A 15,790-nucleotide genomic window follows, 5' to 3' on the forward strand; every position below is an offset into this window, starting at 1 on the left:
GACTTGGACTCAACACTCGCGACAGGGACACGGACTCGAGGTTTGAGGACTCCACTACAAGTCTGATAAATATACAATCTTAATATTCCAGTCATAAGCAACAAAGCAGAAAAAAATAGTGAATCATAAAATGAAGCTGCTGTGCTCTGTTAATAATGGATTTATCAGATGCAAATGTAATGCGTCGCTCTCCCTGGTAGAGTTTCATTCTAAATATTTAATAAGTCTACATTCATTTATATGACAAGGAAGGCTTTATATTGGCTGTATTTTATACTAAAGTCCTAGTAAACCAATGGTATCCAATCAATTATTATTATTATTATTATTATTATTATTATTATTATTATTATTATTATTATTATTATTATTATTAGTTTATTCTGATGTAATTCTTATTTTATTTTAGAGTTTAATGGCAAGTGAGGATTCAGACATCTTATCATCTCACAATCTGTGGCGTATTGAAGAGTGACTTACTAAAGAAGGCCTGGTGATTAACCACACATAAGCTACTGTGTTTTTGTTTACTGTTTCCTAAAGCAACGTTCATTATGCAATAATGATCATCCTTCAGATGACTCTCAGTGATATATGGGTCATCTCTCAGAGGCACATCAGCCTTTTCGTAATAGGTAGCTAACTTGCATGTACCAAATAAACTAAATTGGTAAAACAGGGAAATTACTTCACTCATTTTATTCATCCCCCATCAAGCTAAGTATGGAATTCTGGTTGTGGGAATCTAATTAATTGTTTTCCTCATTTCCTGGATAAAGATAAAAGACTCCTCTGAGCTGACACTGGGTCAAAAATCATTAGCTAAGAGTATTCACCTATAACTGAAGGGAAATAAATGAGCAGGAGATGGCGCACTACAAGCCCCCTTCCCCCTCTCTTCCCATCACAGAATTCCACACACACCACTGCTTCTCTCTGACCTCATCTGTCAGTGGTGCTCAACCAGCCAGCTGAAGTACTATTGGGTAGAATGACATATCTCTTCTTATGAACTTCTGAGCAGACTTTCCTATGACATGGTCTGGAAAGCAAGGCCAGCATTTTTTTTTAGCCTTGACTCAATCACAACAGGCCTCTGAAATTCTATACAGATTATACAGTACTGTTTATTACCTCAAATGTCAACCTTTCAGGTTGCTTAATGTGTTTAATCCTCACACAAACACATAGCCTAAAGCAGTTTGTTATGAAATAACATTAAGTGACCAAATGTATTTCTTGTTCTTATTGTATGACTTATATTGTAACACTTGAATGTATTTGTATTTGCTTGCGATTGTAAGTCGCCCTGGATAAGGGCATCTGCTAAGAAATAAATAATAATAATAATAATAATAATAATGGGAATACAACTGAGCTTACAAATGTTGTCTCTGATATGTTAATATACATTTTAGAGAGATACTGTCTACAACCCAAGACATCCCCCTAATGGGGCAGTTTAGACAGAGTGAAGTGAACACGGACGAGATAAATGCATGAATCGGAAAACTTGCGTAAGGATATCACTATGGCTCCTCTTTTAAATAATGCATTCAGACTCTGTTCGCTGGTTATACTGACTCTACAGTTCCGTTATTGCCTAGACACAGCAATACCATTAGCCCAGTAAGCTAGGGGTCAAGATCGACCCACTATATGTTCAGCATGCTTGCTCGTGAAAGGTATTGTATGAGTGGATGGGAAACAGGAGTTTCATACTGACTAAATATGGAGTGATACTGGACTTGCTTGTCTCTACTGAAGCACAGTTATGACTATCTTGGATCCAAAGTTTGACCAAATCGGGAGGGTTTAGCTACAGTATTACTTACATCTCCCTCCAACTTTAAGACCTTCACAGGGGCTCTCACTTCTTAAGGTATTTTGTTGTTTTCTGTATTTAGTATTTCAGTATAGGTGGTGCACGATCTTACATAAAAACTCTCAAACAAACACATTTGTTATTGTGGCCTCTATTTCATTCCTAATAATGCTAGTAAGCAAGTACTGTAAATATTTTCTCTTATTTATCCACATCTTATTTATCCGCATCTGCAGTGAAGCCTTCTGCAGATGCGGATAAATAAGATGTGGATAAATAAGAGAAAACTTTGAAATGCCCAGCCCAGTGAACCAGCTAGATTTAGTTTAAATTGCAAGTAGAAGAAGGGATCAATTGAGGAAGTGAAGGCGACCCATCCCCTTGTAAACCTCCAAAGAGAAAGGTATATTCTCACATGCAAACAGATACGAACCACTGACATATGTATATCATCATTAAAAAACAATAATAATTGCATTAAAAATTCAATTTAAAAATCTTAAGTACTGAATGGTAGTTAGTGGTTATCGAGAATAGGGAGAGCAGATAGTTCAGCCTCTACCGTAAAAATCAGCTGCACTGTAATTGCTACAGGGAACTTTTATGTGGATGAGATGTTCAGCTGAACAGTTCTGTGATTTGACCCAACTCACACACAGGTATTTTTTTCTGCTTTATTCCACAGTTGATCTACCGTATGAGCCAGGGTATGTTAATCCATAAATATCAAAGCAATCTTGATGCTGAGAAAGATATTGTGCACAGCACAGGAGACAATAACTAACGTGATTTATTTTGTATTATATGAATCTGTAATATAAACCTGGTAGCTACAAGACAGGCCTCTGATATAGAACAGGTGTGATTTACAAAGCTGTGGATGTCACCTAGGAAACCCTTTTTGACAGATCTAGCATGCAAGCACATTGGCTCAATAGCTGGTCATTAGTTAATTCAATATTTTATGTCCCATTTGTGATAGACAGTTCTGTAGGAATTCCTTATTTGCTGTTTGTTTCCTGGTTTTTATGTATCCTCTTCACTATCCACCAGTTTCAACATTTCGTCTCAATATGTTCTATTACAAATTAACCTTGAAGTCTTGTCTTTCTCAATGAGAATTAACAGATGTCCTCAGCCTTTAATCTATAGTTATATCCTTACACTGTACTGTACCAGGAGCAATAATATAAATATACTTCTTTAAAATCCCCCCTGAATGGGCGACAGGGGTCAATTATTTGTTTGACTTTTATTGAGCCTATGATTTCCTTATTATGAGCTCCAATATTTAAGTACAAATACATTTTAAAATAAAAAGCAGTTATTTTGTCACGTTACCGTTACAGCCTGTTAAGTAGCATCGAGACAGCTCAGCTGTTATCGCTCCACCTCTTTAGAAAGGTTTTGCAAAGCCATGGTGTGCTGTATGGTGAGTCACAGGGGTCTATTCATAAAGGGTTAACGCCTGTCGAAATGAGGAAACAGGAGCACATGATTGGATTTCGTCCACAGCCGTCTATTTAACGGCAGTTGCTATTCATAAGAGATCATTCAGACACGTCGTTAAGCCCCAGCGATTTTCGTCTATGAAGGCATGTTTTTAACAAATTGAGAGAAAGGTTAACAATTACCTCATTAGCATTAAGTTTTCATCGGTCCTGAGCATCAACCTGCTATTCATAAGAGTGAACAACAACAACTAGGAGTTACTGAACGCTTTCTATAATCAAGTCTAAATTAACAACAGCCTCGGCAGACTATTTTTTTAAAGACATATTTTATTACTACACTGCTTGTTTTGAAAAAAATAAATATCTGAAGGAAAATGTTTAATATAAATATACACTCACACAAGAACTTATTCTCTGGCATAATCATTTTGAAACAGCGCTGTGAAGCGGAGAGCAAGTGAGATACTGAATATTTTATTATTATTATTTCTTTACCGTGATCTGTGGCTGACAGCGTTTTTTTCTTCTTTTTATTTGTTTTATCGGTGTTCACAATAAACAGTCTGCATGAATACTGCCTGTGTGAACCTGTTTATTTTCATGGAGCGTTACAATATACACTATACCAGTGCTGCTGATGCAGTCGGTGGGAAATTTAGGCTTGACTGTGAGATCAGTGTTCGAAAGGGAGTCTTTATTTTTTTTCGCGCACCACAAAACGATCCATTTTGTATGGAAGCCCATTTCCGCCACCAAAAAAAAAGAAATACTTTTTAAATTTCCATTATAAAGTTGACATACTATCTCATTATTTTGACTTAGTATCTCATTATTTCTTATTATAATAAGAAACTTTCACTGATTCATGAACATAAACTTGGCCCTGATTGATTCCTTGCTTTAAGTGGGGTTTATTATTATTATTATTAATAATAATAATAATAATAATAATAATAATAATAATAATAATAATAATAGTTGAGAGTTTGTAAGATTAGCATTTAAAGTTTTCAAAATGATTATTATTAGTATTATTATTTAAATGTATTATTGTTGTTTTGTTTTTTTTGCCAAACAAAACGAAAATACAAAGTATTTATTTAAAAAATACTTTTATTTCTAAATTATGACAAGTCCTGAATTTTTGGCAGACGTGATAAGGGCATCAGAATCAGGTTTTGCAAACTGCCCGTGACTGGCAGCTGCAGACTTGGGTTTCGGTAGTACTGTCAGTGGATTCTGTTTTTTTTTTTTGCAACAGCTATCGACGCCACCAGGAAACATTAATAATGCTGATGATGTCATCAAAAAGTGGCGGATATGCATTCTTGAATGACTGTATACCCATTCATAAAGTGCTTTGCAACAGTCACCTGTATTCCCAGACCATTTTATGAATAGCAATATGGATGACTAGTTTTAAATGAAATTATTTTTATTACAGCAGTCGGCAAGTACTTTTATGAATAGGGCACATAATGAGGAATATCGTATTTTCAAAGCAATTGTCAATTTATTTTTCATAGCCCAAATTCTTGCACAAGACAAGCAATATAATATCACATATTGGCCAAACTAGTCACTAACGATAATCAAATCCAGTTTATAAGGAAGAGGCAGCTCAATGCAGAGCACAGAACACCAAACCAAACCCCATCCGACCCTCTGATCTTGGGCATATTCATTGCAATGTACTAACACGGTAGAGGACAGAAGCTACAGTCAGGAGATAAAAATGGATACTAAAAAAGAAAATATCTTGAAAGTCTCATTTCTAGTTACAAATATAATTGGGAGTTAGCTTGTCAGATTTATATACTGTATATTTTACACTGAATAAGTAAATAGTTGTATATTCTAATAACTTGACCCCCAAATTGCTCTAGCTATTTTAAAAACAAATTATAAACACATAGGAAGACCCGGCCTATCTTGCTAAATCCCTGGTGTTCTGTTTCAAGCTTCCCTCTTTTTGAGTTCCCTGAAAGGTATTTATGTAAAGTTTAGATTTTATTGGGCTAAACAGAGTACATGACTTCATACATTTTGAGTAGTCTTTAAGGAAAAAAGCATATGGAACGAGAAGTATGTGCCTTAATGTTTATAAATAATAATTTTGCTCACATTTCAGACATCTTAGACACATAAGGAAAAGGGATAATGTCTTTGCTAATTATAGATTTCATCGTCCTTTGTAACATTTTATAGTCTTATGGTTTCTAATTAACTCAAATATTTAATTTACTACACCCAGACAGTGTCTTGTGTAGTACTGAAAAATGCCCCTGTTACCAAGGTAATAAAAAAGGACATAATGAGTGAGGGTGTCTGAGAGACATTGTGTCTATTGTTCCCTTAAGGCCTGAAAAAAACATTTGCTTGTTTTATCATAATATCCATACACAGACATGTTTGTTTTTAAATAATAAACTAGACATATTTCTGTAAGATTGATAACCCCATTCTTACTATATCAAACTGCATTACAGGGAAACCAGTGGGTCTTTCTAATGAAAGCTCTGCAAGTTCCTGTGGATTTGGTATCTGACATGCACACGACTCTGGAGGTCTAAGAAATGTATTGTACAGTCTTGTCCCCTTTATGAATAAGAACATTATACTCTGCAGCAACTAAGACATAATACTCTGTAGCAATTTATCAACAACAATTTATCTTGTACTTTGTAACAGCTCTGTAACAGACAATTAACCCAAAAGTATGCCAGTTTAAATACATTGTATCTACAATATTAATGTGTATGTCAACAAGAGACAAGTGTAGTTTATAATAGCATCTATTGTAATGCAATTCATTTAGTAATATAATAATAATAATAATAATAATAATAATAATAATAATAATAATAATAATAATAATAATAATGTTATCCTATGGTAAATGTGATCAGGACTTTAAATAGTTTGAATTCAAAGCTTTCTGGGAGATTGAATTGCTTGTGTTCTTTAAGGATATCAAAATATGTTTAAGCAGAATAACCAAGTTTTTTTTTTAGGTGCTGATCACATTTAACCTAATATTGTTATCTGGCAAACAAGCCTTCTATTGCATTGATACCAGAGAGTAATTGACAGATCAATGTCATTGGTGTAAAGTCCTTGCAACAAATGACTCAATGAGTAATATTCTTTATACCTAACATAGTATAACAAAAGGTTATAATAATTCACATTAAACCTTCATCTAATCTAAACCCAAATCTAACTGAATTTAGAAAAGTATAAACAATTAGCATAACCTCGATTTAGAAATAATTTAATGGTTTTGGAAGTCTTGAAAAAAAATCAGATTTGAATAGTCTCTCTGTGAAAAGCACAAGCTATTATTATAATATACAGCATCCACAAAAATACACACTTGGGTCTAGGAAACGACTATCGATAAGGCATGTCTGTCATGACAACCACCATTTACTTAGATAAAAGAGCTTCCTACAATAGAAATACAGAAATGCAAATATAAACTGAATCAGGTCTTGTGATGGGGAAAAAAGCAAGGATATAATCTATTATCACCGCAGGGTAAGACAATAAATGAAAGCCAGCAAGAAGCACACTGAAGGTTAGAAAAATACTATATTCTTTATTGAAAGATTAGTATATATGGAACTGTGTAATAATAATAATAATAATAATAATAATAATAATAATAATAATAATAATAATAATTCCATGCAGACAATAAAGGCAAGGCCCACCATGCTCAGTACAGGGTTAACAAAACAAAAAGCAGCATCCAATGATCTGGTGTGTATATGCTACAGCACATTACAGTACAGCAGGGTACATGTTTTCTACAGAAAGATTACATTGGAATCAACTATTCAATGTAAAAACAAGACCATGCATTAAATTCTAATACAAGAACAAAAGGTAAAGAACCACAACCAAAGAATTAAAAAGACATTATTGAATCTAAGAAAGAGGATTTCCATAGCAGTGCAGGATACAATCACCCCTGTGAAATGGATAGCATTTTGCAATGTGTTGGTAATGGCATTGTAAGCATGCCCCATAAAAATGTAAAGCTGTTAACCGTTAAAAATATCTAAATATGTTTTACAATTTACATTTTAAATTTCGAAATCTATAAATGCATTTTGTTTTTAAGTTTTCTTCATTGAAAATGAATTAAATAATTTGCCAAAAAAAATAAACAAAACAATTACCGTAAATGACAGGTGCAGTATACCATTGCAATTAAAAAATATATTTAAAAAAGCATGGCTGCTCATCTTTGACAAATAAACTCTTAATGTTTGACTGTTTTATTACTTCAATACAACATGGGATAATGTTTATGCAATACTCAGTAATTATACACTACAGGGTATTTATCTGCATAGTAACATATACTATGGTCAAACGTTTTGTATCACTCTATAGAATTAACTAATTTTGCTTCATAAAGTTGAATAAAACCTACTGAATAATGACACGTTAACATATTGAATTACATACCGTAGTTTTCCATATAGTTAACAAAAAACTGACGATTTAAAAATGTGACATTTCAAAATCTATCATGAAATATACTACTATTATGGCTTCCGGTAGACTTTTACGATACCTTTTTTTTTTTTTTTTTTGACTACATGATGTAAATAAAATATCTAAATTATGTTAATATATGTATACACACACACACACACACACACACACACACACACACACACACATATATAATCCTAAAATTCTAGGTGATGCAAAACTTTTGGCCATAGCTGTAGTATTTGTAGTACAATGCACCTTCAAAGATTATATTATATATATATATATATATATATATATATATATATATATATATATATATATATATATATATATATATTAAACGTAAGTCTGTAATAAATCTGGTGTATTCAATGAAGCTTTGGTATAATCGTTTCAATGCAGAATGCATCCAATTGACAGGAATTTACAGCGTAATGTAGTCTAATACCAAGACTGGATGGGGGGTACACAATGACATTTGGTTTAATATCTACAGTAATTCTACAATGGGTTATTTACTATACAATAATTCGACAGAAAAAAAGACACAGTAAAGGTTTTCTACAGATAGAAGGTGTTATTTTTAGTCACTGTTTAACAGAAGGATTTATGAGTGAGTTTTCGTTTTTAATGCCAATGTCTTCTTCGGATGGAAAGAGAAAATGAGGAAGAAGGGAGTCACAATACAGCTAAATGCAGAGTACAGGCAGAGGCCACACCACACAGCAGCAGATGACCATTCGCTACACAATGAAGGGGGAAAAACAAAGATCTGATAAATGCAAATGTAAAGCCAGCCCCGATACTATGAAATAAGAAAAACAAAGAAATAAAAAACACACAATTAAATCATTGCTGCTGATTGTTTAAATAAAGCACGACATCATTATTACATAATCAGCACATTTACTGCATATTAAGAAGGCTAGTCTGTTAATTGACACGATCTAAAAATAAAAGCCCTCGGTATTTACCATCCTTCACTGCAATTACGTAACATCGCTTACTAATAATAATAATAATAATAATAATAATAATAATAATAATAATAATAATAATAATAATAATAATAATAATAATAATGCATTGATTTCTGCATTCTGCGTGTTCGACGCTAAACTACGTCCTTGCTCGATGAACATCAACACACAAAGACCTTGTTTTTTGCGAAACGACCACAGAACATAAGGGGGGCATCTGCGAATATATTTTGGTTCCGTTTTTAAACAACAACCAATGCGTTATTGGACTGATATCATACTGTTCACAAAATAAACCAAATACAAGTTGTAATAATATCTGAATCATCAAGCGAAAAAACAAAAAAACAAAACATCTAGTCTACTTGCCACTACAGAATGGAAGGGTATAATAAATAATCCAACAGCAGTGTCTGTCACTGCTAAACGAAACGTCTATGGAATATAACACCACAACGAACAAGGAAAATATCAAGTCTTGTGTATAGCCTTTATACACGCTGTTTTTAGTGATTCGATTTAGAACAATTTAACAATAAACAGAACGTTAGGCGTTTCTCTGTTAAGATACACTATAGCCTAACCTGGGAGAATTAAGGCTACATTATACGACTACGAGTTTACTGTAACCCCTTCACAATAACAAAGTAAGAGAAAATACACATATAGAAATGTTAAATTTAAAAAAGCATAAACAATACCTCTGTTTCTTACAGAGCCAAAAACAGGAAGAACCAGATATCCAACATGCACTAAAACCATCCTGGGAACCTTTGTCAGCGCTGCAGTCTGTGTAACAGATGGCCCATGGAAATGGTCCCTTCCAATTCCTTATACATTCAAATGTGGAGCAGATCCTGCAGCTGCCTTGCACACAAAGGCAGGATGAACCAATCACAGGGCACCCGAGCTAAGACCTTGCTTCCTGTGGCACCCGCGGCAGCCAATTCGATATGGGGATGATTTTATTGTGCTTGGTTTCTCTTTGTATAGCCATGGCATCTATAATAAATCATACGCATGCACTGGTAAAATCCTGGCTGTATGTAAATCGAGATTCACGTCTGCATTTCGTTGCTTTGTGCCTTTATCGCTGTTTTTCAACAAAATGGTCAACTAGCCTTTACAGCAAAGTGCACTATTATTATTATTATTATTATTATTATTATTATTATTATTATTATTATTATCAAAAAATAATAAAATAAATAATAAACAATTCCCTCAAATGTTCTAACACTATAGTGTTAAATATGCAAATATTTCCATTTAGTAAAATTCGTGCAGATCCTATTCATAATTAGAGGTGTTGATTTATAAATGTTGATAAATGTGATATATGCATTAGGATTGGTTTTCAAAACGAGTCCATGTATGCTGACTGGAATTAGGGCAATGTAAGGAGAATTGGCTTTATTTACTTCAGATTATTATATTGTCCAGTAAAGTTGTACAGTGCGAATAATATTGCAGTATTTTGGATGTTGCAGTATTGAGATGTACTCAGTAAAATTGAATAATAATTTATCTAAATATCCCTGTGTGAAAATACTATGTATACTGGATTCTGAAGGGTACAGTATATGCAGTGTAGGGGAGTAACTCATTACTGTAATCTTATTATATTTGTGAGTAATTTATAACTGTAATGGTTTCTTTTTCAGATTGGTAACTAAATGTGGTAACACGTTACATTTTGTGTGGAAAAATAGCATAGTTATATTTTTAAAAAGGACTATGGCTAATGCATAACATGGAAATTAGACAGCACTTAAACAGTGTAGGTCAAACCTTAAATGTCACATGAAAACACATCTTGCTTGTAAATGGTATCAGAGGGAAAGTGTGGGTTCCACAAACAATATTTCAAGCTGAAGCGCAACCAACTGATATAAAATATCTCTGTAAAATGTAACCTGTGCCTAAGAAGTAACTATTTGTAACTGTAACTAAGTGCACTTTTTTCAAAGTAATAACTTACTGTTATTATTAACAATTTTGTTCAAGTAACTTGTAACTGTAAAAAAAATTCCCCAACACTGAGTATATAATAGTATAACTAATATACTGTAACTTGTATAACTGCTATATTGTCACTACAATGTGAAAGGCTATGATGGATAATCCAATAGCAGTGGCTCGCTGTATCTTTAGTTCATTAGATCATTAGTTTTAGTTTGTAAGCTGCAAATTAAGTAAACATAAGTAGATATAAATGCACAGTACCTTTATGGTCACCTGAATTTCCTTTCAGTTCATGTAAATGACAGTGGCGCCTTGAATTTGTCTGATTCAAACCTAGAATCAGACAACCGTGTAGGTCTGTTACACTCTTCTTTGTTCATTTCTAGTTTTGTTACATGAACATTTTTATCCTTATATAAATAGGAATACATTATAAAAGATGCCATCCCCATCTGCAGCTCCCTAGCTTTTTCAGAATAGAGGATTTTACACCTCTCTGGGAAGAGGGTTGATAAGATAATATCCTTAAGGAATAGAAAGAAGACAAGCATTGAATTGACAACAGTACTGGCAGAAGGCACAGGTGTCGTTGTCCATCAAATCAACAGTACGACGGTCACTCTTGAAATCAGGACTTAAAGGATGTTGCAGTAAGAACACCTCGGTTAAGAAAGGGGAACAAGACTAAGAGGTTATAAATATGCACAAGAAGAGCCACATTGGACTACGGAACAATGGTCAAAGGTGCTTGGGACTGTTGATGGATGGACACCTGTGCCTTCTGCCAGTTTTTTTTCAGTCATTTCAATTATATTATGTCTGTGTATAGGGGCAGCAGTGTGGAGTAGTGGTTAGGGCTCTGGACTCTTGACCGGAGTGTCGTGGGTTCAGTCCCAGGTGGGGGACACTGCTGCTGTACCCTTGAGCAAGGTACTTTACCTAGATTGCTCCAGTAAAAACCCAACTGTATAAATGGGTAATTGTATGTACAAATAATGTAATATCTTGTAACAATTGTAAGTCACTCTGGATAAGGGCATTGGCTAAGAAATAAATAATAATAATAATTGCTTCAGTTCCGTATATGTGCTTTGTTATGTAGACACTATAAACCCATTTATTTGAAAAAAGTTGATACTTATTTACATTGTTTCAGTTGTACAATTTTGTATGTACATGATGTGCATGATATACCTGTATATACACAAATTTTCAAATATTTGTTTATTTCATTTTTGTATACATGTATTCATAGGACAGGAGAATAGATAATAGGAGAGAAGTGCTTTGTGGCTTAGAGATGAGTACGGGGCATACCTGTCAACTTTTGAAAATACAAAATTGGGAGTGGAGGGGGTGGTGCTATCAGTGATACCTTTTTTACTGTTCCCCTGTAGAGAGGTGGCAGCAGGTGGGAGGGGGGGGAGGTGAGGTGCGTGGCTAAGTATGTGAACTTGCCTCGTGCACGGAATGCATGCCTGCCACAGGGCTCCCCTGGGTCCTAAACCGTGCTAAGTACACACATGGATTGCAGTAACCACAGACTGGCCATGACCTTTGCAGACATTAAAGGTTTGCTGAGATAAGAGGATTTAGCAATACAGTTTTGAGCAAAATACGTGAGAAAATCTGTCCAGGGAGTTGTCCGGGCAAATAAGGGATAGTTGACAGGTCTGACGGGGATTCCCCTTGGCTGGTGGAGAGCCGCCCTCGCAGAGGTGAGACTGAACCGACTGGCCTCCCAGGGGAACCTAGAGGTGAGAAAATGGGAAAGAAAGAGAGTTAGGATATATTTGGCTGGGGGTCCCCTTTATCTCACAGAGGACAAGGACAGTGTGGCTGGGCCTCTAAGGTTGGGGAGTGAGCTTCACTTAACCCCAGAGGGAGACCGCTGCAGAGGTGGAGCAGTAGTTGCAGAGGTAGAGCGGCATAATGGAGGAGGAAAGCATAGTGGAGGAGGAGTGCAGGAGGGTGGAAAATGAAAAAACGCAAGAAAGTGAGCAAGGGCATGACTTGGGGTTTAAATAGGGGTTTGGCAGATATTATTGGCAGGACAGAATGTAAAATCCAATGCATTTTATTTACACACACTATATATATATATATATATATATATATATATATATATATATATATAGTACTGTGCAAAAGTTTTAGGCAGGTGTGAAAAAATGCTGTAAAGTAAGAATGCTTTCAAAAATAGACATGTTAATAGTTTATATTTATCAATTAACAAAATGCAAAGTGAGTGAACAGAAGAAAAATCTACATCAAATCAATATTTGGTGTGACCACCCATTGCCATCAAAACAGCTTCAATTATTCTAGGTACACTTGCACACAGTTTTTGAAGGAACTTGGCAGGTAGGTCGGCCCAAACATCTTGGAGAACTAACCACAGTTCTTCTGTGGATTTAGGCAGCCTCAGTTGCTTCTCTCTCTTCATGTAATCCAAGACAGACTCGATGATGTTGAGATCAGGGCTCTGTGGGGGCCATACCATCACTTCCAGGACTCCTTGTTCTTCTTTACGCTGAAGACAGTTCTTAATGACTTTCGCTGTATGTTTGGGGTCGTTGTCATGCTGCAGAATAAATTTGGAGCCAATCAGATGCCTCCCTGATGGTATTGCATGATGGATAAGTATCTGCCTGTACTTCTCAGCATTGAGGAGACCATTAATTCTGACCAAATCCCCAACTCCATTTGCAGAAATGCAGCCCCAAACTTGCAAGGAACCTCCACCATGCTTCACTGTTGCCTGCAGACACTCATTCGTGTACCGCTCTCCAGCCCTTCGGCGAACAAACTGCCTTCTGCTACAGCCAAATATTTCAAATTTTGACTCATCAGTCCAGAGCACCTGCTGCCATTTTTCTGCACCCCAGTTCCTGTGTTTTCGTGCATAGTTGAGTCGCTTGGCCTTGTTTCCACGTCGGAGGTATGGCTTTTTGGCCGCAAGTCTTCCATGAAGGCCACTTCTGACCAGACTTCTCCGGACAGTAGATGGGTGTACCAGGGTCCCACTGATTTCTGACAATTCTGAGCTGATGGCACTGCTGGACATCTTCCGATTGCGAAGGGAAGTAAGCATGATGTGTCTTTCATCTGCTGCAGTAAGTTTCCTTGGCCGACCACTGCGTCTACGGTCCTTAACGTTGCCCGTTTCTTTGTGCTTCTTCAAAAGAGCTTGGACAGCACATCTGGAAACCCCTGTCTGCCTTGAAATTTCTGCCTGGGAGAGACCTTGCTGATGCAGTATAACTACCTTGTGTCTTGTTGCTGTGCTCAGTCTTGCCATGGTGTATGACTTTTGACAGTAAACTGTCTTCAGCAACCTCACCTTGTTAGCTGAGTTTGGCTGTTCCTCACCCAGTTTTATTCCTCCTACACAGCTGTTTCTGTTTCAGTTAATGATTGTGTTTCAACCTACATATTGAATTGATGATCATTAGCACCTGTTTGGTATAATTGTTTAATCATACACCTGACTATATGCCTACAAAATCCCTGACTTTGTGCAAGTGTACCTAGAAGAATTGATGCTGTTTTGAAGGCAAAGGGTGGTCACACCAAATATGGATTTAATTTAGATTTTTCTTCTGTTCACTCACTTTGCATTTAGTTAATTGATAAATATAATCTATTAACATGTCTATTTCTGAAAGCATTCTTACTTTACAGCATTTTTTCACACCTGCCTAACACTTTTGCACAGTACTATATATATATATATATATATATATATATATATATATATATATATATATATATATATATATATATATATATATATACCACAAGTTATCTGGGCGTTGTTGTCCTTCATTGTGCTCAACCATCTGAGTGGGACGTGGTCTGTGACGAGATCGAATGAATGCCCGAGTAGGTAATATCGTGCAGAGTGAGTAGCCCATTTAATGGCCAAACACTCCTTTTCGACTACGGAGTAGTTGTGCTTCCGAGGGAGCATCTTTTTACTGAGGTACAGGATGGGGTGTTCTACTTCGTCTACCTGTTGGGACAAGACCACCCCAAGACCAAAATCCGAAGCGTCGGTGTGGAGGATGAATCCTTTGTTAAAATCTAGTGAGATAAGGGCAGGGGCCTGGCACAGTCTCTGCTTAATAGTATCAAACGCTCCCTGACATTTTCCTGACCATTTAATTAAATTTGGTTTACTAATGGGTCGACCATTGTGGCATACTCGCGGATAAATCTTGGGTAATAACCAGCCAATCCCAATAGAGACCTCACCTGGAACTTGGTTTTGGGGATTGCCGCTTCCATCAAAGCCTGGACTTTGGTGGCTACGGGTTTCACCCGCCCATTTCCCATAATAAATTCTAAATACTGAGTTTCTAATTTGGCAAACTCACATTTACTCAAGTTGGCTTAGAGACTGTATTACGTCCGTGATCCTAGCCAGATTCTCTCACCAGGTGGAGCTGTAATAACCACATCGTCAATATACGCTGCGGCATACTAATGCTGTGGGGGTAAAACCTAGTCCATCAGTCTATGAAAGGCAGCGGGTGCACTATGTAGCCCAAACGGCATGGTTATGAAATGGAACAGACCATCAGGAGTTGAAAATGCAGTTTTCTCTCTGGAGCTGTGGGTTAAAGGCATCTGCCTGTATCCCTTCGTCAAGTCGAGATGAACCTCGCCGTTCCCAGTCTGTCGAGAAGCTTGTCGGCCCGAGGCATGGGGTAGGCATTAAACTTGGGAATAGCATTTACCTTACAGAAATCAACAAAGCAGCGCTTGGTGCCATCCTTTTTGGCAACTATCACAATCGGACTGCACCACTCACTCCTGGAAGGTTCAGTCACCCCAAGTTTGAGCATCACCCGCACCTCTTTGCTAACGCCACCTCGTCGACTTTCTGGGATCCGGTAAGTTCTCTCTCAAACTGTGATACATGGGGGAGTGATAATAGCATATTCAAAGAGGTTAGTTCTACCGGGCAAGTCAGAAAAAAACATCTTTGAAATCCTTTATTAACCCTTTGCGGTCCATTTATTCAGTGCGTCTCAGGCGCGTCAGGTCCA

The 15,790-nt window shown here is 36.2% G+C and overlaps 1 protein-coding gene across 2 annotated transcripts in view; it reads right to left on the bottom strand.

Annotated features, from left to right (window-relative positions):
• LOC117420882 (E3 ubiquitin-protein ligase ARK2C-like) overlaps window positions 1-9,649 on the bottom strand; it is a 30,870-nt gene extending 21,221 nt beyond the window's left edge. For both annotated transcript variants that reach the window (XM_034034603.3, XM_034034602.3), the window contains exon 1: window positions 9,473-9,649. In XM_034034603.3, coding sequence (XP_033890494.3) covers window positions 9,473-9,533 — 61 coding nt within the window. In that variant the 5' untranslated portion in view covers window positions 9,534-9,649. The remainder of the gene's footprint in view (window positions 1-9,472) is intronic.
• Window positions 9,650-15,790: the final 6,141 nt, after the last annotated feature.

The sequence above is a fragment of the Acipenser ruthenus genome, chromosome 1 (genome assembly GCF_902713425.1).
Source record: "Acipenser ruthenus chromosome 1, fAciRut3.2 maternal haplotype, whole genome shotgun sequence".
Taxonomy (NCBI): Eukaryota; Metazoa; Chordata; class Actinopteri; order Acipenseriformes; family Acipenseridae; genus Acipenser; species Acipenser ruthenus.